This window comes from Ursus arctos, unplaced genomic scaffold (assembly GCF_023065955.2).
Source record: "Ursus arctos isolate Adak ecotype North America unplaced genomic scaffold, UrsArc2.0 scaffold_4, whole genome shotgun sequence".
Lineage (NCBI taxonomy): Eukaryota > Metazoa > Chordata > Mammalia > Carnivora > Ursidae > Ursus > Ursus arctos.
This window is the reverse complement of record NW_026623056.1, coordinates 16,582,239-16,604,860: the sequence shown is the minus strand read 5'-3', so window position 1 is coordinate 16,604,860 and position 22,622 is coordinate 16,582,239. Positions and strand designations below refer to the sequence as shown.

Genomic DNA, 22,622 nt, shown 5'->3' with positions numbered 1-22,622 from the left:
AGCGCCTTAGGATAGGAGTGGCCTTATTCAGCCTTTCACGAAATACACATCCCATCATACGCCACCACACTCACTTCATTTTCCCCTCTGAGCATTCTGGGAATTGTAGTCTGCAGTCCATCCTGTTCCTATTTCAGTGTTTAGGAGAGCTTCAGAGGATTAATGCCGTTTGTTGAAGCCCATCTGTTAAGCCTGAGATTGCTGTAGGCCTTCTCCGTCTCTGGAGTCCGAGGACTGGCTGTGCTCACTTTACACACACACGACTTGGCAGAAGTGTTTGTACTGAATTTCCTGCTTTCTAACACCACCTCTGATTCTCCCAAGAGTTTTTCATCAAAAATTTGTTCCAGACATGAGCCGTTTCCCAGGGATCAAGACCCAAGTAAAAGGGCAGGGAGCGAGGAGGCAAATGCTTGTAAGAAACTAGACAAAGTTTTTCAAGAATGTCTGTTCTATCCCAGCTGTACATATGTATGTGACCTCTCGACCCCAGGACCTGTGTGCCTTCTAGTGACAGCACATATGTTGCTTAAAAAACCATTGGCAAGTTTAACTGGACACAGAATTTGAAATCCCCTCTCTGATGGACAGAGTTAGCCTTCGCAACCAGGCTGAGAAGAAGAGACAGAGAAAACCCTCAGACATGAAAGGCCTGCTTGACTTTTGCAGGACCTAAAGAAAATGTTAGCTCTTCTCTTTCTGTAGGGAGAGATGCCCTGCTGCCTTCACTGCTGCTAAGCCCATCATGCGAGGAAGGGCAAAAAAGGGCAAACCTGGTTGCAAACCCTACTGTCCCAGCATCCTCCTGCTACAAGCCAGGATGCGGCAGGATGAAAATCTGGCCTCCCTGAAATGGTGGTCACAGTGTGAATCTATTGAGTGACCAAACATAGGCATTTCTAATTCGTGAACCAGAGCACTCAAAGCTTCACTGCTACCTTTCCAAAAGCTTTATCTTCAGTAATACCCTACCAATTTAGAGTAAATAATTAATAATAATAATAATAATAATAATAATAATAGCTACCATTTATTGAGCACCTATTCTACTGTGTGCCAGGCACTGTGCTAGGCACTTTTCGTACAATATCTAATTTAAATCCTCACAACAACCCTGTGAGGTAGGTATTATTATTGTCATTTTACATATGAGGGAATTGAGGCTCAGAGAGATTAAATAACTCTCTTATCACAAAACCAAAAAGTAGCAGAGCTGGGATTCAAACCCAGAACAACCTGACTCCAAATCCCATGCTCCTGTGAATTAGAGTAGAGGCAGGGGGAGAGGAAGGACCATATTCAGGAAAGATTGTTGGAGTGGAATGGATATGATATGCTGACTAGTAAGATATGGGGAGGGATTTAAGCCCATAAATGTTCCTAGCTGGTGTGCCTATGTAGACTGTGATAAAGATAACCAGGATTGGAATTCAGGAGGAACACACTTGATGGGGGAAATGAGTTGAGTCCATATGGATACATCCATGGTGATGTCCAGTGGGTGATAATACAGATCTAAAATTTGGAGGGAAATTATGGCTGGAGATACGTGTTTTAGAACCACCAGCATATCAGTGGCAATTGAGGACATCAGGATAGATGACATCATTTGGGGGGTAAACATAGAGGAAAGAGAAGTGAAACAAAGACGGAACACTGAGAGCACCAACACTGAAGGCATGAGCAATAGTGGAGGAATTCTCAAGTTAGCTGAACATGGCAGAGTCAGAAAAGAAAAAGTATAGGAGGCAGCCCTATACTGGTGGCTAGAGAAAGCCATGGCCTGGATTGGGAGCAAACCTAGAGCTCCTAGAAGGCAGGCAAGACTGAGTCATGCTTCCAACACAGCCCTTGGTCACCAAAACCCCCAGAAGTATTGGTTAAATGAATGAATGCCAAAATGCCCCTACCCTGGTTTGCCCCAAAGCCTGGAGCTCAAGACTTAATCCTACTCTTGACACCCCAGTCCTAAAAATATGGACACCTAGGTGGGCCAGGAGAATTTATAGAAGAGGTTTAAAGAGAAAGTCATGATTTGCTTAAACTGGAGATAGGGTAAAAATTAAAACCTGGCAATTTAGGAGTCTCAGAAGTCCCCCTGCCCAACCTTTCTCTGGGGTATCATGGTAACTGTGAAATCAGGGAAGGGTATGTGCAGTAAGGGGCAGGGTGAGAACAACCTGCCAGTTGCTTGGGGAGTCCTCTGCTGAGCCTAACCTGAGACCCAGCTTATGAGTTGGAAGGCAGGGGACCAGCCCTACAACCTGGGAGAGAGGGTCCAGCCCTCTGGGTAGGGACCAGCCCTGAGGCTTAAGTGAACTTGCATAGGCACATGTGTGTATGTGTGTGTGTGTGTAAGAGAGAAAGAGAGAGAGACAGAAAGAGAGGAGAGAGGGATGGGGCAATCTCTGGAAAGGGGAACAGAGTCTCTCATACATGGGTGAGAGGCTGAAGCCCTCCACAAAAGCCTAGTGACTCAACATGTTGAAATGGGGGTGTGGGAGCTGAACATCCTTGGGAAGCCCTGAAGGGCTGTTGAAGCAGGGTTCCTGGTCTCCTCGGAGGCTGGGCCTCCCCTTGCTGGGGGCTCACAGAAAGTCAAACAGCCCGAAATTCTTGGCTGCTCCAGGCCCAGGAAAAATTGAGGGAAGAAAAAAGAAAGAAAAGAAATGTTTCAGGCCCAGAGGTGAGATGAGCCTGTTGGTTAGTAGGGTTAGGGGTCTGAAGGAACCAGCACACAGGGCAGGCATAGGGGTATAGATGTAGGGGTAGCGCAGATATGCTTCCTGGAAGCCACTAGCAGCTCAGGCAACTGAGGGAGCCCTTTGGGCTTCTAGTAAAGGCGGGCACAGGCTGGGATAGATTGGATGGTTATTGGAAGTGACTACAGCTCTAGGGTGCAGGACTGAGGCAGCCCAGAGGGCGGGGTGGGGGGGCAGTTAGGAGGAGGGGCAGATGAAGCAAGTATTTTTTGGTGTCATTATTGTGGGGGAGAAGTTAAGAGATTAACACACATGCTCGAGGGGATGCGGTTAATGGATGCACCGGATGTAGCTGGAATGAATGGTGCAAGTTTGCTGAAGGGGGAAAAGTGGGGATAAAGGGGTGAGTGGGCCCCTAAGGGTACCGCCAGGGTCAAATCCTGACGTGTGTGGAGGGAATAAGGAGCAGCACCAGCAAGTCGGGTCCCAGTGACATGAAGGATCCTGGGAAGGCCTACGCAGCAGTTAGTGGACAGAGGGACAAGCTGGGGCAGGTGGCAGGTTAGGGGCCGCAGTGGCGATCGGTGGGTGCACCCCGCCCTCACTGCGCCCAGCGAGCAGTTAGCGCGCCTGAATTTAGTTCAATTTATTTCCCTTTCAGGTACCAGACAAAGTAAAAAAGACGGACGGATGGAGAGAGGGACGCAGCCGCCCGGGTGTGGGAGTGGGATGGAAGTGGGAGAGGGGCCCTGTTCACATCACATCCACAAAGAACTCACTGGGGTTTCCCATGGCCATGCGGAAGGACTGTCTGCTGGCTGTCAGTTCGGGGGGCACAGAGGCCAGGTCGCGGCCCGGAGGGGCTCCTGGGGGCCCCATGGCCGCGGGCGGTGGGGGCATCATCAGCATGGGGGGACCGTAGAGCGGGGGCACGCCGGGGGGGCCGTAGCTCGGGTGCGTGTGGTGGCTGCGCAGGCTGCTGGCCATTGAGTGATGGCTGCGGTGGCTATGCTCGCTGGCGGCAGGACCCGAGCGCTCGCTGGGCGCCCTTTCCCGCGGCCCCCGCAGGCTGCTGCGGGTTGTGTGGTCCGACTCGCTGCCGCTGCCTCCGGACTTCGAGTCCCCCGCCTTCGGGTCCTTCTCCTTCCGCCGGTCACTGCCGCTACGGTTGGAGCCACTGCTCCGGCTGCCTGTAGGGGACAGGCAGGCCCAGGGTGGGGGACGCTCAGAGCTTGCGGAAGCAGCTTGGGGCTCGCCTGTGCCCCCACCACGCCCCCTCTGCCTTACCTTCACTGTGCTGACTGCTGGCGCTGCCCCCACCATAGCTGTACCCCAGCTCTGGGAAGCCTGGGTGCGGGTTGTAGGGGTGTGGGGGCGGTGGGTACTGGTAAGGGAAAGCCATGGGCCAAGGTGCGGCCCCTGGGTGCGGCAAAGGGGCCAGCGTGTCCTGGTCAGAGGCGCCACTGGAACCATCGTGATCATGGAGGGACAAGTTGGCCATGTCTGTGGAGGAGAGGGCCAGATGAGCTGGGTCTATCCCATGCCCCCACACCCCTAGGTCAGGAGAGGTCCCTGGTCTAGATCGGGTGGGTACATTTTCAATGACACCTAACAGCAGTGGTAGTTTATCCCCCAAATGAGAGGAGGCACCGGTCAGAGATCTCTCACTTCTTCAGACCCCTCTGCCACCCACCTGAGATGGTGGAGAGGGAGACCCTGCAGACACAGCACCAAGGAAAACCCTCCTCAGGAAGGCCCTAAGCCCCCACTTCAGATGCTCAATGGCCAGTCCTGACACCCAACTCCCAGTCCTGGGGAGGCTCCCTTTCAAGGGTTTGACAGTTTCTCCTCCTTCCTCAGTAAACCGGAAGAAGGAGCAAAAGTCTTAAATAGGCAATGTTCTCCTCTGTTCACTTAGGGGAGTGTGGGAAGCTGAGAGAGCAGACAGGTATGGCAAACCTGGAAGTCATTAGGCACGATACAAAGCCCTTCACCTCATGCAAATGTTACCACCATCCTATGAAGAGGGCATTAGTCACAATTTTTCCAGATGAGGAAAGTGAAGTCTAGAGAGGTTAAATGACCTGCCTGAGGTCAATCCAAACTGTAGCCAGAGCAGAAGCTTGGAGTTGCTTACTTTCTTCTTACTTTTCCAAGTTAGTCATTAGTAAAGAGTAGGGAGCAGTTTGGGGAAATGCAGGTGAAATTTTGCCCTCTCCCTTCACCTAGGACTAAAAAAAAAACAAAAAAAAAAAACAAAAAACAAACCCAAACCCATTATAGGCCAGAATGAACATAGGCCTTTCAGAGCCTCCCCACACAGAAGGGCCTTGGTCCAGATGGATTTTCTGGTGTTGCTGGGGAAGGTGGAAAGGGCTCAGAAAGAAAACACCCCATTCCCAGCCAGGCCTCATTCTTCACAGGATTAACATTACCTGTTTCATGACTCTGGCTCCCACAGTAAATTGTGCACTCCTTAAGGACAAGGCTGCCCCCACCTATGTTGGAACTACTTGAAAGGGAATACAAGGGGCCACCAGAAGTGATTACCTGCCTGGGACACCCCTTGCTCGTACCTCACCATACCAGGTCCCAGAGCTCTGAGAGAGCTGGAATTGTCCTATGGGCCAGCTCCTGGATACACATGGACTCCTTAAGTAAGCCAGCCCAACCTTCCAGGGGAGAAGAGGTCAGGAGAGGGGAATCCGAGAGGACGGAGGCAGTCTGTGGAGTCTACCACCTAAGCCATCAACCTATCAAGGCCTGCATGGGTGGTGAGGAGCAGGGGCCTGCCTTGGCTCATGCCCCAAGAGCTGGTGACTATTTCAGCCTCCAGGCTATTGTCCTGAGGGGAGTGACTGTGGGCTCCTAGGGATCCCAGGTCCCCAATTCTTTCCTTTGAGCCTGCTGAGGAGGCTGAGGAGAACTTGGCCACTGAGAAGAAAATGACCTCTCATCATATCCCTGAACTGGGCCTCTGGGGGTCCTTGGCCCATGGGAAGAAGACCCAGAAGGCCCCAGGGATGGAACATTTCTTGAGCAAAAACCACAGCTGTCTTGAGAAGCTTTAGGGGTCCCTGGAGGTTCAGGGCCAAGGCTGACTTCTATTAATGATGATAATAATAAACACACAGGATTGAGTCTAAGAAACCATTAATTATGATGTACCCCAATTTTAGAGATACTGAAAAGTGAAAGAAATGTTCACCTTAGAATCAATTAAATTTATGAATAATGGAGAACTTTTTTAGAGCACTTACTGTGGGCCGAACGTGGTGCTAAAAGCATCATATACGTTTGTCTTAACCTCTAAATAGCTCTGGGATAGGTTCTACTATTACCTCCAACTTACAGATCAAGAAATTGAGGCAATTAGAGGCTGTGACTTACTCATGTTCACACGGTGAGGGCGGGGCTAGGATTTGAACTCAGAATTGTCCACCTCCAAAACCCTAAGCACCTGTCACCCTCCATCATGAACTTGTGCTCTGTAGCAACAGCCTTTCTAGTCTTGGAACCTAATCTGAAGCATTTTAAGTCAGTTTTTGGACTCCAGCCAGCAAGCACCACTGGGCTGACAAAAGACTCCCTGAGGCAGAGGCGGCTGTGGGGAGTGGGCTTCTGCTCCCAGCCCTGAGCAGTGCTGTCCTGTTTTGAGGACTGCCCTTCCTTCCCAAGGGCTGTCTACATGCTCAGGAGGAGAAGGGGGGTTCCTTGCAAACCTTTCCTCCTTAAAAACCCTCATTGGCTTTGCACTCTCTCGGGGTCAAGTCCAAACTGCTCAGGGCAGCTTGCAGAGTCCTCTATAAGCTGGCCCTGACAGTTTTTTTCAGTTTCATCCCAAGGCCCAGCCCAACCTCAAGGGTCTGAGGAGGCTGGGAACTTGGAGCCTTAGGCCAGCCCCAGGTCCTGCCTTGGTGGAACCTGCTTGGTGCTGGGAGGGTGATCAGGGGCCAACGGTAGGATCTCTGTTTGACCTTGCTAAGACAATGTTTCTGCAACACCACACACCTAGGCAGCTCCAGGTGGTAGTAAGAAAAAGGACTCTGAGCCAGAAAGACCTGGTCCCAAGGCCTAACTCCTCTGCATCTGGCTGTGAGAATGGGTGGACTATTTAACTTCTCGAAGCCTCAGTTTCCTCAGCTGAAATAGGGATAGTGATCCATCTCCCAGAAGGTGAGGAGGCAGGGGTTGTAAGGACTGAGCAAGAGTGAAATAATGCTTAGAAACAAACAGCATGGTGCCAGAAACAGAAGAGGCACTTAGGAAATGCCAGCCCCAAGACGGGGACGCAGAGCAGGTGAAAAGGCCTGACCAGGTTCTGCTTCTACTAGAGAGGGAGGCCCGTGTCAGGCCTCAAGCTGGGCCCCCAGCTTGACTGCCCGCTCACGCCTCATGTGGGCTCCCTGGGGTCTGCTGCCACATCCCTAGGCACCTCCCCACTCCCAGCCAGGAGACAGAGCAAGGAGGTGGGGGAGGCACATACTGCCACAGAGGTCACCGAAGATGTAGTAGCACTGCTCAGAGAAGGTGATCTTGTTGACAGTGTGGCGGATGAAGCCGGCTTTTAGCAGGTTGCTGGCATACTTGCGGGCCTCTCTCCGGTCAGTGAAGCCTTCCACGTTGTGATATAGCCAGTCCACCACATCCGAGCCTGGGGGCAAGGCCGCCACTTGATTGGGAGGCCCACCTGACTTGGGCTCATCTGACTTCACAGAAGCCACAAGGCTGGGGGTGGTTCCAGCTCAAAGGAGTGGCCCAAGGGAGATCTTCGCCCCCAGCCTGCCCTGCCCCATCACTCCCCACCCCGTCCTTCATCCCACCCTGGGGCCCTCTCACCGATGAAAGCGTTGGGGATGGTAATCTTGAGCCACATGCGGTCACGGACCTCCAGCCCAGATTCAGGGGAGGCCATGGCTTTTACAATGGCGGCCATGTCACTGTGGATGGACAGGTGGAAGTCGTCTAGGCCTGGGGGTGGGAGGCAGAATGGTGAGGCAGAAAGGGGCTACAGAGTTATGTAGAGACGAGTTTGCACTGCAGATCTACCACCTAATAACTATGGACCAATGGTGGGCACATTACTGACTTCTAGGACACTTAGTTTCCTCCTCTGTAAAAATAGGGACTTTAATATTTATTTTGCAAGGATTTTTTTTTTTTTAAAGTAGGCTCCACATCCAACGTGGAGCCCTACACAGGGCTTGAACTCACAACCCTGAGTTCAAGACCTGAGCTGAGATCAAGAGTCCAATGCTTAACCAATTGAGCCACCCAGGCACCCCATATTTTGCAAAGATATTTGAAGAGAGAATTAAATAATATAAATGAAGGTGCTTAGCATAGTGTATGATACACGTTATAATAAAAATGGCAGCCATTTACCGAGTGCTTACTTTGTCACGTACTGGGATCGAGGCTTCACTTATATCCCCTCATTAAAGACCCCACCCCCCAGAACCCGGTAGAATGCATATCATTAGTCCCATTTTACTAGAGGAAACTGAGGATTGCGGGGTGCTCAATACAGGTTCAGAGGCAAACACTGTTTAGTGAGGGTCAGGTGTCCACTGAGGGAAGCTGCAGTGTGAGGTAGCTGGAATGAACTCAGCCCCCTCTCCAGCCCCCTCTGACTTTTAAGCAAGAGTTTCCACATGGGCCTTCATCAGTCCCTCCCACCTGGCCCCATCTGCCGGGCCTAGGGGGCAGGGTTGGACACTCACGCTCTGTGTCAGGGATGGAGCTGGTGATGGAAGAGCTGGTGGAGGTGATGGTGCTCAGGGAGGGGCTCATGCCATAGGCAGGGAAGGTGCCGGTCATGGCTGCAGTGTGGGAGACCCAGGCTGCAGGGTCAATGGGCCGGATGGGCTCGCCTGCAGGGAGGATGAGAGTCAGAGGCTGCCCATGCAGCCCACTGCCAGGCCCCACAGGGTAGGTATGAGGGTTCAGGGCAACACAGAAGGAAGGGCTCACGTGTGCCAAGCACCACCAGCTTTAGAGCCAAGTCCCCCAACCACTTACTCCTGGGCAGTGTGAAGCAACCACGTGGACTTGGGTCCCAGCACTTGGCTACAGTCAGGGTGATGGGCCTGAAAGCAAGGGTGTCCCTCGTGAGGGCGGGATGCATGGAGCCCAGACCAACCCCCTGCCTGACAACCAGAAATGCTTGCCCCCTCCTTCCCAATGTCCCATCCCATCCATACCCCGGTTTGTGCACAATCTCCCGCAGTACCCGGACTGCGTCGTCATTACTCATGTTCTCAAAGTTGATCTCGTTTACCTGGGAGAGAGGGCCAGAAGTGGGATAAGCAGCTGGGTTGGGGAGGTGGGTAGGGAAGCTGAGCTTGGTGGATCAGGAGGTCTTCCCCCTACCAAGAAGTGGCCTCTAAATGAGCAGGGTACAGGGGGTAGGGATTATCTCCCTACTCCCCATCCACACCACCATCTCCGGTGGGCAGTGGTACCTGTAACAGCATATCTCCTGGCTCGATGCGTCCATCCGCAGCCACAGCCCCACCCTTCATGATAGAGCCGATATAGATGCCTCCGTCACCACGCTCGTTGCTTTGGCCCACAATGGAGATGCCCAGAAAGTTGTACTTTTCTACAGAGAGTAATATAACCTTAAGAGGGGAACAAGGTTCCTACCGAAATTCTCAACCCCTTATTAGGAAAGGGTGGAAAGGGATGGGAACTAACATTCATCGAACCTGAATCAGGCCCTGTGTTCAGCATGGTCAAGCATACTTCCATTCAGTCCTTGCTAGCTCTGCCACAGGGACTCTTAGTCCCATTTTACAAAGCAGGCAACTGAGGTCCAGAGAGCTTCAGTGACTTTTCTAAGTCATTAAGTGGCAAAACCAGGATTCAAACTCAGACTTAAATTCTAAGGTTGGGGCTCTTTTTACTACATCCAGCTATCTCCTAAAGACAGTATCTAGGGCAGAAATCAGAGAGCAACAAGCAATGGCTGGAAAAGGGACGGGGATAGGAATCAGAAATTACTTTCTCCAGGAAGTCTTCCCTGATGCCATCCTCTGTGCTTTGTCTCTGTCATAGCCCTGATCATGAGCTACTGAAATGATCAATTTATGTGTCAGTTTATGTTTATGAGAGAAAGCTCCTTGGGGGCAGGGAACATATCTTGTGCCTCTCTGAACTCCTCAAGTCTGCCCAGTGTCTGCCATATAGTAGGCCCTCAAGAGTGTTGTTTCACCAGACTCACCCATGTTGAGAGTGACTGTGATGATGTTGAGGGACATGGTGGAGTCCGTGATACTGCTGAAGGACGAGGACTGGAATAGACAGAGGCCCTGAGCAGCACATAGAGGTGGCCAAGAACTCACTGCTCCCACCTAGGGCCTCCTCAAGGTGAGCCCTCAGTACCCCCTCCCCTCTAAGGCTCAAATCCTGGCCCAATAGGAGGGGTCTAAGGAAGCACACACCCTGGATCTGCCCCCACCCATCCCTGGCATCTCAGGGCCCGTACCCGCTCAATCCGAGAAACCTTCTGCTTCCTCCGCCGCCGCTTATGTCTTCTCATCAGGCGTGAGGCGCTGCTCTGCTCTGTTGAGCTGCTGAACCTGGGGGGCCCACAGTCGTTCCCCACCAGGCTGGCCCAGCCCTGCCCCACAAGAGGCACCGCAGGGCCCAACTCCCCCATGCAAAGCCCACAGCCCTCCCAGGGTCCCACCATCCTGGGGGGAGGTGGGGTCAGGGCTCCTCAGGGGTCACCTGCCCCATAGTACCAATGAAACCAAAGCCCCACCTGCTGGTGGAATCATCCTCATCCGAATCAAAGAAGCTGGTGGTCTCTAACTCGCTGCTCATAAGTGTAGATGAGCTATCATAACCCCCTGGCTCTCGCCGCCGTTCCCCCTTTGCAGTTCCATTTAGCCGGGTTGCTGCAGGGAACAGAGACAGCTGGGTTCACAGTGTCAGTGTAGGAGGGAAGGGAGGACACAGGGCTGGGCTAGGGACTGCACTGGGGCCAGGCATACCCAGAGCTCAGGAAAGGGCAGAGAAGCGGGTAGCTGAATGGAAGCAGCGGGGGAAGGTGTGGGGGTGGGGAGGGAAGGCGTCTGTTCAGGAAGACGCACTGTGCTCTGGGCCATCCCTCCTGCGTGGCCGCTCGCGCTGGGCAGACACCAAGGAGTCCGTCTCTGTGTCATTGTCCAGGTTCTCCTGGCTGCCTCCACCAGCATGAGGGCTGCAGGGAAGAGAGGACTTGGTGGGAGAGGGGGCAGGCTGGGGCCTCCCTCCCCCCAGCCCTGGGCTGAGCTGATGCAGCCCTCCCCCATGGGCCCGCTCCACTCTCATGCCACACTCACTGGAAGGATGGGGGCCGGGAGTCCCCAATGCCTCCTGTGCGTTCCATGGGCGGTGGCAGTTCTGATGGGTTGTCAGCACAGAAGGGAGCCGGCTCTGGGTGTGAGCCCTCAGCAGACACCAACTGATGGGGAAAGAATGGGCGGGTATTATGGTACTGGGGCACCAGGGAAGTAGCAGGTGGTTGGCTTCTGGCAGGGCATGCAGACTCGGGGAGAATGAAGCAGGGGATATGGAGGTAGAAGAGACAGGACTGTGCAAGGTCAGCTGAGATGAGGAATGGACTCACTGCTCGTGGATGGGGAGGATGGAAGGCATGAGCTATTGCAATGGGATGGGGGCAGAGAACAAGGGTCAGTGGTCCAAGGCAGAGATTGGCTGGAACCTGAGGCAAAGTGCCTCAAAGGGCATAGGAGACATCTGTGTCTCTGATGAGTGTTTCTGTCCCTCCCTTTCTGCACATTCCACCTCCCCCCCCCTGCCCCCCGCCACCTTTCACCAAGGCTACAGAGTCTGGGGTGAGAAACAGTTCAGGTAGAAATCTCAGGGGAGATTCAGATATTGAAGTATAAAACCACCAGTTATAATCTTAGCAATGCTATTCCTCTGTCTAGCCCACCGCAGGAACGCAGGAGAAGGGAGGGCCGAGGAGGGCTCCTTACCCAAGACACCACCCGGCCATTGAAGCAGGGCAGCTTGGCATTGTCGTCGGATATCTCCTCCTTCACCACTCTGCAGGGAAAGGGTGGGGGTGTCAGAGTGAGCTTTCTGGGGTGGAAATGGAAGTGTCCTCACAATCCTAATTCAAGAGATCCTCCACCCTGAACTGGGAATCATGCCACCAGCCTAAGCCTATTCAAATGGAAGCAGCAGCTCTTTAGCACCACCAGGAAGAAACCAGCCCTGCCCAGGCCAAATGCCATCCTGGGATGTCCTCTCCACTATCAGGTGATTGTAAATTACACCTGACAAATTGCTGTCCCCCATGAATGTGGCTACTCCCTAGAACCTTTGAGAGTGCTTTACCCAGCCCCAACATAGCTCTTCTGGGCTGGACTTATTCTTCCCCTCTGACCCTAAACTAGGACAAAGCATAGCCTTATCTCTGACTTCCCTTCTTGGGAATCCTGACATTCTTCTGGGAGGTGTGGATGAGAAGTTTAAGGAAATTAGGAAAGAAAAGGGCAAGAGGTATTTACTGAATATCCTCCACTGCCATTAGGATAATAGTACCAACTGCTCTCATTTACTGAGCATGTTATCATGGGCCAAGCACTAAGCTAAACACTTGTGTCATTTCATTTAATACTCACAGCAATGCTAAGATAGATACAGATGGGGAAACTAAGGCTTAGTAGGTTCACAAATTCACTTACAGTCACACCACCAATTAAAGCTGGAATTTGAATCCTGGTCAGCGTGATTCTTTAGCCTTTACTATTACCTATTATACCATCTTATCTCCCTACAGTTAGAATGCATAATCTTCACATCACCTTCATTATATGGACAAGACTCTCATTTTATGAGTAAAGAAATGGAGAAACATTCAGTAACATCCCAGGTTGCAGAGCTGGAAGATGTCAGAGCTGGAATTCAACCCCAAGCTTGCCTGACCACAAAACCTATGGTCTTTCCATGGTATTTCACATTTTTTCTCATACAGTGGCAGGTGACGTGGATCTGTGTGTGTGGTGGTGGTGGTGGGGTAGACAGTGATGTGGGGCACGGAGGCAGTGAGATGTGTTTGGCATGTAGTTTGGGTTGGGGGATGCATCAAGGCAAGAAGTCAGACCGTGATTACAGTTTGGGGCCAGGGAAAGGAATGGAAAAGTTTGCGGGCCCCAGACTGTGTCAAACACCCCAGGAGTACAGAGCTGGAAAGATGTGATCAGGGGCAAGAGGAAGACACATGCCTGGGGTTGTGAGCAGAGAGGGAAGATAGAAAGGAAGGAGGCTGGGAAGCCTAGTCCTTCCTTGTTCTTGGAGCAGCTTCTGCCCAGAGCAGGGAATGTGCTTGGCTCCTTGTGATGCTCACATTCTTGGACTGAGAGCCAAGTTCGAAGACCGAGCCTGCCCTTCTCCCTCCCATTCAGCTCTGGTTCCTCCACCATTTTCAACCCCAAAAGACCCTGGGAAAGCAGCTCTAATCATCCTGGTCAAACCCACAGAGGCAGAAAGCCTAGGGATAGAACATGCTAAGAAGAAGGGACATGGAGGTTAGCTCAGAGTCACCAGCCAGGCTGGCCACAGGGTACCCTAAGCTTGCAGTCCAATATGGGAACTGGGGCTCAAAGGAAAATGGGGTATGTGGGTCGCATGGCAGAGACTGATCTGCTCTGGAGAGGGTCTCCCTGTGGGGGGAAACGGCTGCTGAGTCCCCACCACTCCCTCCCCAGCAGTCCCCACCACACAGCTCCAATGCTACAGATGTTTCCTCTCTTTCTAGGGGTCACCGACAGGTCGCCAAGGCTCTGCTGACTCATAACGATCAGCTGATCTTCAGCAACAGCCTTGGGGGACCTCAGACAGGCCTCCCCTTCCCACCGTGGAGATGAACGGCTCAGGGTTGCACAGCACTAACACACATACACACACACACACACACACACACACCCCAAGCAGAGTTGAACAAATTTGGGTTCTAATTCTGCCACTTATTAGCCCTCTATCTTAGAGACGTTTTTTAACTTTTCCAAACCTTTGTCTTATCCTGGTAAGTGGAATTTGTGACTGCCTGGCACGCTCTAGGATTACAATAAAAGCTAGTTATTAGCTGTGTCAATTTTTAGCAGGTTCCCTACTCTCTTTCCAACTAGGTGTAAGTTTCTAAGGGCAGGGACCAAACAAATCCGCACATCACTCATTGTCCATAGTCATTCATTCCCTTAAAAAGACTTTGCTAAGAGCCCAGCGGGTTTTAAATCCTGTGCTTGCCATTGTATAAACCTGAAGAAGCATCAGACCAGGAGCCTGCCTTGTCCTTGGAGGTTATGGCCCAATGGATAGTTCATACAAGTATATGGCAAGTGGGAAGTGGTCAGAACCATAAGACAACAGATGTGTTCACTGGTCAGACATCTCTTGAGTATTATTTAGGTGTCAGGTCCTGGCTAGGAGCTGGGCAGGTGTAAGGATAAACAGAATAAAGTGCCATAACTTTAAAAGCTAAATGCAGAGGATGGGGCAATTTGGACCTGGGGAAGACAAGGGAAGAGCCATGTGCTTTGGGTAGAAGGCCCAGAGGCAGGGCAGTTACGTGACATGGAGTGGGGAGCAACAGAGTTGGTAGCCCAACTTCCCACGTTGCTCCTGCCCACAGCTCAAGGCCGCTCTAGCATCCATCCCCTATCTCCCTCAGTGCTGAAAATGTTTATTCTTCCTCCCTTTCCCAAATAATTTAAAAGGGTCTGGCCTACCTTAGCTGGACAAGTACTTCTGGAGACCAGATGGGAGGTGGGGAGTCCTCAGGCCTCACAAACCAGAATCTCAAAGGGTGAGCTTGGAGAGCAGCCTTTCTCCTCTGACCCACTCTCCCATCTGTCAGCAGAGGTCGCTGGCCTCTGCCTGACCCTGGTCTCATGGGGCTAGGATAAGTGGCAGCCCTATCACCTCTATAGTTTGCCAAGGCTCAGCATCTCCCTCAGAGAGGATGTATCTGTTCAATGGTGATGATAATAATAACACCTACAATTGTGTGATTAAGGTCTTAGACATTGGAGCCAGATTTCTGAGGCAGAATCAAGCTCTGCCACTTACTAGCTGTGTGGCCTTGGGTAAGTTACTTACGTTTTCTCTGTGCTCTAATTTCTTCATCAGTAAACTGGCGATATTAATACTTATTTCATAGGGCTATTAAGATGACTGAATGAGTAAAGATCTGAAAAGCACTAAATCAGTGCACGCACACTGAAGCACCATAAAAAGAGTTCGTTAAATAAATGAAATATATATTTCTCAGTCGCTAGTTCTCTGTGACAAGACAGCCCTAGCCCTCTCCTGCTCAATAATCCTTCTAGGGATAAAAACAAAATCAATCTCCTCCTTTAGCTTTGTTTTCAACCCTGTTAAAACAGTCTACTGTAATATTTTGCAAAGGATCGTTCAAGTACCACTAACGTATGCAAGATCGCTTCAGGTGCACCTGAATGAATGTTTAACTCAATAGTTAAGTATTTATTTTTAACATATGGTAGGAAGAAATACAAATAGAAAATAAGACCTGTGATTTCATATTACTGATTGGGTCAAGCTAAGAAAGAGTGAGTGAACTGGCAGTGAATTTAAAGAACAACATTAAGTCAACCGTGAGCAGATGTAATGGGGACCCTATGACTGTAGTTAGGCCTGGCTTGACCAGGGGGAGTGGGACGCAGCCCAGAGAGGTCTAGGTTTGGTGGGGGGGTGCTAAGCCCATTGGGCTCAGGGGTGAGTTGAGGGTGGAGACACAGGCCTATCCTAGTGCCTCAAGGCATCCAGTCCCAGGGTGGCTCCAGCACCCGGGACTCTAGCTGATTTCCCCTACCCCATACCCTGAGGTGGCATCTTGGTCTCTTCCAACTCTGTTTTGCTCTTACCAGGCCAAGGCATCTGCCCCCCTCACTCTCACCCCACGCAGATCAATCCCTCTTCAGAATCTTCCAATCAGGGGTGTCTGTCTCTGGACTGAAGCCAGACAATCATTACTACACCAGGAGTACCCCACCCCAGGGCAGGAACAACAACAGAAGCAAGAATGGTCAGAAGCTGGGTAGCACTTCCCACTGTACAAAGCACTCACACATAGGATCTCATGGCTCATCAAACCCTGAGTTCCATGGGGAAAGGTGACAGCAAAACATGCTAGCAGAAGAGAGAAAAGGTGCTTGCTTCCCACGGCCAAGAGGGCAGGGGTCTTGGAAGAGAACCCAGACTCATCAACACTGGGGAGGAGAATGTCTCCCCTCACTCAGCTCTGGGGCCTCAGCTCCAAATAACAGTGCAGGCCTTAGGCTGGGGCTGCAGAGACAGGCTTTAGGCCCGGAGGGCCCAGGGAAGGCCTTCCCCACAGGCCTCCAGGCCCAGTGCCCAGTTAGTGTGGAGCAGGCAAGTCTGGGGGCCTCCCCCTCCCCCAGTCCCCTGGGAGTTGGGGGGGCGGTGAGGGGATGGGCCAGGCTCCCCCTCCCAGGCCAGCTGCTACAGAACCTTCCGGCTCCAACATTCCATCCCCTCTTAAAGGGGAAGTGGCTGCTTCCAAACTCCGCCTGTCCAAAGCCCTGCAGCTGGGTGGAGAAGACCCCTACAGGGAGAGGAAGATGAAGAACTCGAAGAGACTCTTCCTGGCCCTCCCATCCAGTCTCTGAGGCCCTTTCCAAGGTCTCCCCCTTGGCCACCATCTAGAGGAAAAAGGCCCCAATTCTGAAGGGAAATCAGCACCTAGGCCAGTGGGGACTTCTCAGGGGTCAGGCACTCCAATTCCTTGACAACATCCTGAACACCCCAAAAGAAAGGGTAGACAGCTAAATAAACGTTAGGTTTTCTGGCCTTAGCTTGCAGCCTGGCCTCTGAAACCACCCCCCCAACTCCGCCTCCCCCAGTTCAAAGTCCCACAGCATAGCCCCTAGATGCACTACTCCAAATATGGCTCTGAGTTGGGAGCTGAAAAGATGGAGAGGTCAAAGGCCGAGTGCCAAACACCCCAAATCTCTGCTAAAAAGGTGGCTCCCTTGGCAGGCGTTAGGCTGGGGACTCTGGCTCTGGAATCGTGTGGAGGAGGGGGGGTGTGTCTGTCTATGTAGGCCACTGGTCTGTGAGGAGGTGAGGGGGGTTGGAACTCTGGTTGCTTTTGGGGAGCTGGACGTCCTCCTAAACTAGGGGGGCCTAGATCCCCCACAAGAGGTAAATGGAGAGTCCTTAAAGGGGCTAGAACTCCAGCATCTGAAAAAGCCAGGGGGGGCCCAAATGCCCAAGTCGCCCCCTGGAATCCAGAGTGGGGCTAGAAGCCAGTGTAGCAAAGGGAGTCCAAACTGGCCGAGAGGGCCCCGAGAAGCCGGAGGGGCCGGGGTCCCCCGGAGGTGAGGCGGGGGCCATCCTCACCCGAAATCGTCGTCCATAGACTTGAAGAAGAACTTATAGCTGGGTCGCTGCAGAACGCCCTTAAAGTCTGCCAAGGTGACGCGCTCGGCGGGCAGGGGCAGCTTCACCAGGTACGGCGTCTCCTGCCCGTCCAGGTGGTAGATGATCTTGGTCTCGCCCATGGCTCCGGCCTCGGGCCCGGCGGCCCGCGCGCGGCCTGCTCCGGCGGCCGGGCCGGGCCTCTCGGGCGGCGACGGCGCTCGGCGCAGCCCAGCGGCTCAGCCTAGCTCGGCGGCCGGCCGCGGCGCCAGCTCCCTTGTTCTCCGGCCGCTCCCGGGTCCCAGCGCCGCCTGCCGCCGCCGCGGCCGCCGCTTCCGCTCCCCACTCTCCCGGCTCGGCTGGCGACGGTGACTCTTCCGGTGGCCGCGGCCCTCCCGGCTCTGCGCCGCGGATCGGCCCGCTCCCCTCCCCCGACCCCGGCGCGGCCCCGCCCCGGCGCGAGCTCCGCCCCTGGCCGCCGCCGAGCCGCGCTGGCCACAAGGCAGATGGCCGGGCCCTCTGCCGGGCCCCGCGGACACCCCGCCCACCCGCCGTGCGGTGAGCTCGGCTGCCTACGCTCCGGTCCCAGGCCTGCGGGGAGCTTGGTGGCGGTCGCCTAGGCTCCCCAGACAGGGAAGGGCAGATCTCAACAGGATGGCCGCGTTCGCGGACTCATCAAGGCCCTGGTTCTGGACCCAAGAGAGATCGGCTGCTCCTCAGCAGCCTGGGGGCACTTTGGTCCCCAGAGGTGGGGGGGGGGGGGGTTCTGACCGGGTGTCGATGGAGGAAAGTGACCTTCACGTGGCCCTTTTAGGGTCTGTTGGAAAGCATAGCTGCTGTCACTGAGTCTACCAAACTGAGTTCCTTGAGGACAGAAGGGAATCGAATTCTGATTCCTTCTTATAAGCTCAGTACCGGACTCCTGGGTGGCTCAGTCATTTAAGCGTTTGCCTTCGGCTCAGCGTTTGCCTTGGTCTCAGGGCCCTGGGATCGACTCCCATCCCGCTCCTGGCTCAGCGGGGAGTCTGCTTCTCCCTCTTCCTCTGCCCCTCCCCTCTGCTTCTGCTCTCTCTCGCTCTCTCTCTCAAAATAAACAAATAAAAATCTAAAAAAACAAAAACAAAAAAAAACCTCAGTACAATACCTAGGTGCAAAGCGGTGGATTAATAAGTGGACTGATGCAGAATGAGTGTAAGAATGAAAATGAGTGCAAGACTGGGACAGTAAGTCTCAAATCAGAACTAAGTATAATCGGTCTCTGACAGATCTCTTCACCCCTTAGCTTTTAATTCATTTAATAAATGGGTGCCCACTAAGGTGCAAGGCATACTCTGCAAACTTGAAAACAAGATAGTTAAGGCTGCCCTCAGGACTTTCACTCACCTGAAAGGAGGCACACGAGCTTGTAAGATACAACTTCAGAGGGATAAGTGCTATGAAAATGATAAAACGGAGTGATGTGGTAGTAGAAGGGAGAAGAGAACCATGGGTGGTTAGAGAAGACTCTTCCATTTCAGCTATGACATAGAATGGAAAAAAACAGCAGCTAGAAGAAGGTCCAGTGTGGGGGAAAAGCATTCCAGGCAGACGGCACAGCCAGGTATAAAGGCTCAAGGCAGGAATAAACTCTCTCAATTTGAGGAAGAAGAAGGCCATTGTGACTATAGTGATAGTGGTAGAATGAGGCTGGAGGAGTAGGCTGGGCCCAGACCACATAGGTCCTTTAAGGCCACAGAACAAGTGTGGGCTCCTCCCACTCCATCTTGTACACCGTTGCCAAATTAGCATTTTGAGTAAGTACCTCTTCCACAGGACTCTTCTGCTCAGAAACCTCTCCACATTCCCATCTTTCCAAATATTCGTAGCACAATATTTAACTCTCTCCATAATAAAAACTACCTACCTCTACAGCTATTTCTTCATTATATCCTGGCTATTTTTTTTTTTTTTACTTCAGCAAATCAACCTATTTGCTAGCCCCTGCACATACTTTGTGTGCTTTCATTTCATAGCCTGCTCTTTACTTTTTAAAATTAAATATATGTACATATTAAGAAAGCTCTTAACAGTTCTCTGTCCTATTTTCCATCCCACCCCAGTACATACATATTTTTAAAACCTCATACTAGTTGGGGGGGGGGGGAGGAAAAAAACCCACCTCATACTAGTTATTGATTTATACATTCTGGACATTGCTTATTTATTTCCAAATTTGATTGATGGGTTTATCTTTCTTTCACCTCCTCCTAAGTCTTCTAGCATCCAGTGTTGCTATTAAGCAGTCAGTTTGAGCTCTGTTTTTCCTAAGGCTTTGCACATGACTTGTTTTCACTCTCTCTGGAAGTCTTTAGGAAGTTCTCTTTATCCCTGGGATTCCAAAATTTTTAGAAAAAGATTTTATTTGTGAGAGAGAGAGAGAGCACAAGCAGGGGGAGCAACAGGTGGAGAGAGAATCAGGCTCCCTGCTGAGCAAGGAGCAGGATGTGGGATTCTGGACTCTGTCCCTGGACCCTGGGATTACAATCTGAGCAGATGCCTAACTGACTGAGCCACCCAGGCTTCCTGGGGTTCTGAAATTTCATGGTGATACGTCTTGGTGCTAATTTACTGTGCTAGGCACTTGATAAGCCCTTTCCATCTAGAAGTTCAACAATATTTCCTTGAATGATTTAATAACATCACTACAATTTTTCCTGTTCTTTTTACAACTCCTGTAAGATGTTGGCCCTTCTAGATTGATTTTTTTTTCTCCTTTATCATCCATTCCCTTTTATTTTTAAATGACTGCACCTTTTTTTGCAAGATTTTCTTGACATTTCCAACCTTTCCCTTATCCAATTGGATAGGTAAAATATTTACAATTCAAAATTCAACTACATAAGGATGGATATGGTCTCCATCCTATTCAGGTTCTAGTCCTCCAATTCTCAGTAGGAAATCATTTACTTATTTTTAATTTCTAAAAACCTTGTTATCCAGTTCTCCCTTTTCACAGTACTTTTTTCATAGACACAGTATCTTCCCTTTTTGAGTTTTAAGAATAATTATAGCTTCCCCCTGCCCTGAGGTTTGCAAAAACTCCCTACTTTCTCATTGTTTCCTTGATTTCAGTTTTGGTTGGTCTCCACCTTCTGCATTGGAAGTTTCCTCAAACGTTTGTGGGCCATTGGTGGTCTATTCACATTTAAGAGCAATATACTAAAAAAACTGATTGGAAGCTCTGTCCAGGTACAGGGTTTTTTTTTTTTTTTTAATTTTAATTTTAAAAAATAATCTCTATACCCAAAATGGGGCTTGAATCCACAACCCCAAGATCAAGAGTCACACATTCCACCGAGCCAGCCCCCACGTACAGGGCTTATTAACTAACAGGTTTCACTGTAGGGTGATCAAGTGGGGGTGAAGATGGCTTTTTGTTTTGAGGAAACAAAAAAGGTAAGTATTTAAAGTCTCCCCCCCCATCCCCGTTTTTCAGTTTGTTTTTGCCTGGTGCGTGCTGATATTCAGAGCCCTCATACACTTTCACTTAATCCCTCATTTCCAATCTAGCCCCTCACCCCCATCCCCATGTCTGCTCTTGAGTCCAGAGGCTCGAATACCTCTTCCCTAAGGTTCTGAAATTTCATGGGGATATTTCATTCATTCTACTGGGCACTCATGAGCTCTGTCAGTCTGAAAACTCAAGACCTTCAGATTTAGGAAAACTTCATAATACTTGATAACTTCCTCCCCACCATTTCTCCAGAGACTAATATCCCACTTCTTGCAGGAGAGTAGGGGTAATCACCTGGCTAAAGCAGAGGAGATAGAGACCCAGGAGGCCTTTTCTTTTATAGATCTTTGATTCCTCTCCACCCCACCCTGTTAGTAACCGATCCTTATCTCCTCTGGGGGGGCCTTTTCTGGGTTTAAAAGGGTACATTGGGTTTGCTTGTTAATAACCACCTCAGCAGATAGAACCCATCTCATTCTGCTAAGTCAACTTTCGCTCTTTCATTTATTTTTCTTTTTCAAAATGTCAATGTCTCTCATTCATTGTGATCACCTCCGGTTTTCTTTATTGAATTATGGGCCCTTTTTGAAGAATTCCTTTAGCATTTAAATGGGGTTTTGGAAAAAGTAAAAAAACCCACGTGTTTAATGTATCATATTTAAATGGAAACCCTTTGCTTTGCTTTTAAAGTCCCCTTCTACTCCTTTCGATTTTTAGGCCACTCAGGTGTCACAATCCTGTAAGCCTTCCCTAATTACTCCACTGGAAGGAATCTCTTCTTTCTGAAAAGTTCTATAGGCCACCTCTGATCCCCGCCACCCATTAGGTACAAATCAGAGGTGCCCTGTAAGTTTTTTGTATTTAACGGCTCCTAGTAGTCCATGCCATAACCTTCATATGCCCTCTAGACACTAGGTCCTGTATTTGAAAAGCAAAAACTGAGATTTACTAAATAAGAAAAGTAAAATAAGCTGTTTTTTCCTCTTTAGAAATACCCAGTAATGCCCCTCACACCCGAGTACAATTCAGTATCATTGCCCTTAGCTTACTCCTTTCTATCCAAATAAAATGAACATTGGCAACCATTTTATCTGTGATGTTCAGGAGGGCCAATTGTTACCAGTAAAATTTGCCACAGTTTAAATGTCAATAGGGTAAGGGTTTTAGGACGACAACAGAGCTAAAAAAGATGAGACAGACGGCATGTCTCACAGTTGAGGTTAAAGGAGACTATATAGCAAAATGGCAAACTCAAACATGGCTCTATCAATGACCAGTTATGGGACATCTCTGAACACTAGGCTCCTCGTCTGAAAATCCGGATATGACCTACATCATTTACTGTGAAGTTTAGCTAAACACATGAAAGTATTTAACAAAATGCTTATCATATAATAAACACTCTCTCAATATTAGGGAAAGCCCATTTCATAAGATTTCCTCTGTTCTTAGGATACCCATGGCTGGCTTGGGGTTATATTTGCCTCTGGAGGCAATTTCCCTTCACTGAGACACTGAATATGGTGAAACAGAAAGAATTCTTGATTATGAGATTCAAGTCCTTAGCTTTACTCCTCTTAAGAGTCTTGAGACCTTAAGCAAACTTCCTTATCTTGAAGATGCTGAATATCCCAGCTTCCCTGATAGTAGTACTTGGTCAACTGGATAAAACATGTGAGGGACTGGCAGTTGGTTAGTGGACTTTACATATGCTTGGATCATCACCCTCTGGCAGGAAAGTGTTTGGACTTGGACTCTCTATGGAAATAGGTTCAGGCACACCACTCCAGGACCACAAATTGGTCCACAGAGACTGGAAAAGAATCTAGGCCTCTCACTACCCATGAACCAGGCAATGGTCAATTAGCAAGGCACCACAGTACCACCTAGTGGTTGTTAACACCCCACTTCTCCCTCTCCCCCAGCTGTTAGGGAAAAGCTGCCAGGTTCAACTCTTTGGCCACCTACATCAAGAGCTGATCAGTCAGAGTTGGAGAGAAACCAAA

General features: G+C 50.7%; 1 protein-coding gene across 2 annotated transcripts; it reads right to left on the bottom strand.

The window, feature by feature from the left end:
• Positions 1 to 1,005: 1,005 nt before the first annotated feature.
• Positions 1,006 to 17,536, bottom strand: DVL3 (dishevelled segment polarity protein 3). Of its 2 annotated transcripts, XM_026497594.4 has the most exons (16): positions 17,106 to 17,536; positions 11,693 to 11,762; positions 11,033 to 11,154; positions 10,802 to 10,911; positions 10,471 to 10,606; positions 10,192 to 10,285; positions 9,928 to 9,997; positions 9,167 to 9,306; positions 8,906 to 8,982; positions 8,724 to 8,791; positions 8,426 to 8,575; positions 7,542 to 7,673; positions 7,189 to 7,356; positions 3,990 to 4,205; positions 3,482 to 3,892; positions 1,006 to 2,620 (listed from the first exon to the last, which is right to left on the bottom strand). In XM_026497594.4, the coding sequence occupies exons 1-16, from the start codon at positions 17,264 to 17,266 to the stop codon at positions 2,589 to 2,591; spliced, it is 2,157 nt and encodes a 718-aa protein (XP_026353379.1). In that variant the 5' UTR covers positions 17,267 to 17,536; the 3' UTR covers positions 1,006 to 2,588. The 2 variants fall into 2 exon arrangements, with proteins under 2 accessions (XP_026353379.1, XP_026353389.1); XM_026497604.4 differs by having other exon boundaries at positions 1,006 to 3,892.
• Between the last annotated feature and the right edge of the window lie 5,086 nt (positions 17,537 to 22,622).

Excerpts from the sequence above, each read along its gene's own strand:
- DVL3 (XM_026497594.4), bottom strand. The coding sequence starts at position 17,266 with ATGGGCGAGACCAAGATCATCTACCACCTGGACGGGCAGGAGACGCCG. Across the intron at positions 11,763-17,105 it reads TCTATGGACGACGATTTCGG|AGTGGTGAAGGAGGAGATAT; the intron begins GTGAGGATGGCC and ends CTTTCCCTGCAG. Across the intron at positions 11,155-11,692 it reads ATGGCCGGGTGGTGTCTTGG|TTGGTGTCTGCTGAGGGCTC; the intron begins GTAAGGAGCCCT and ends TTTCCCCATCAG.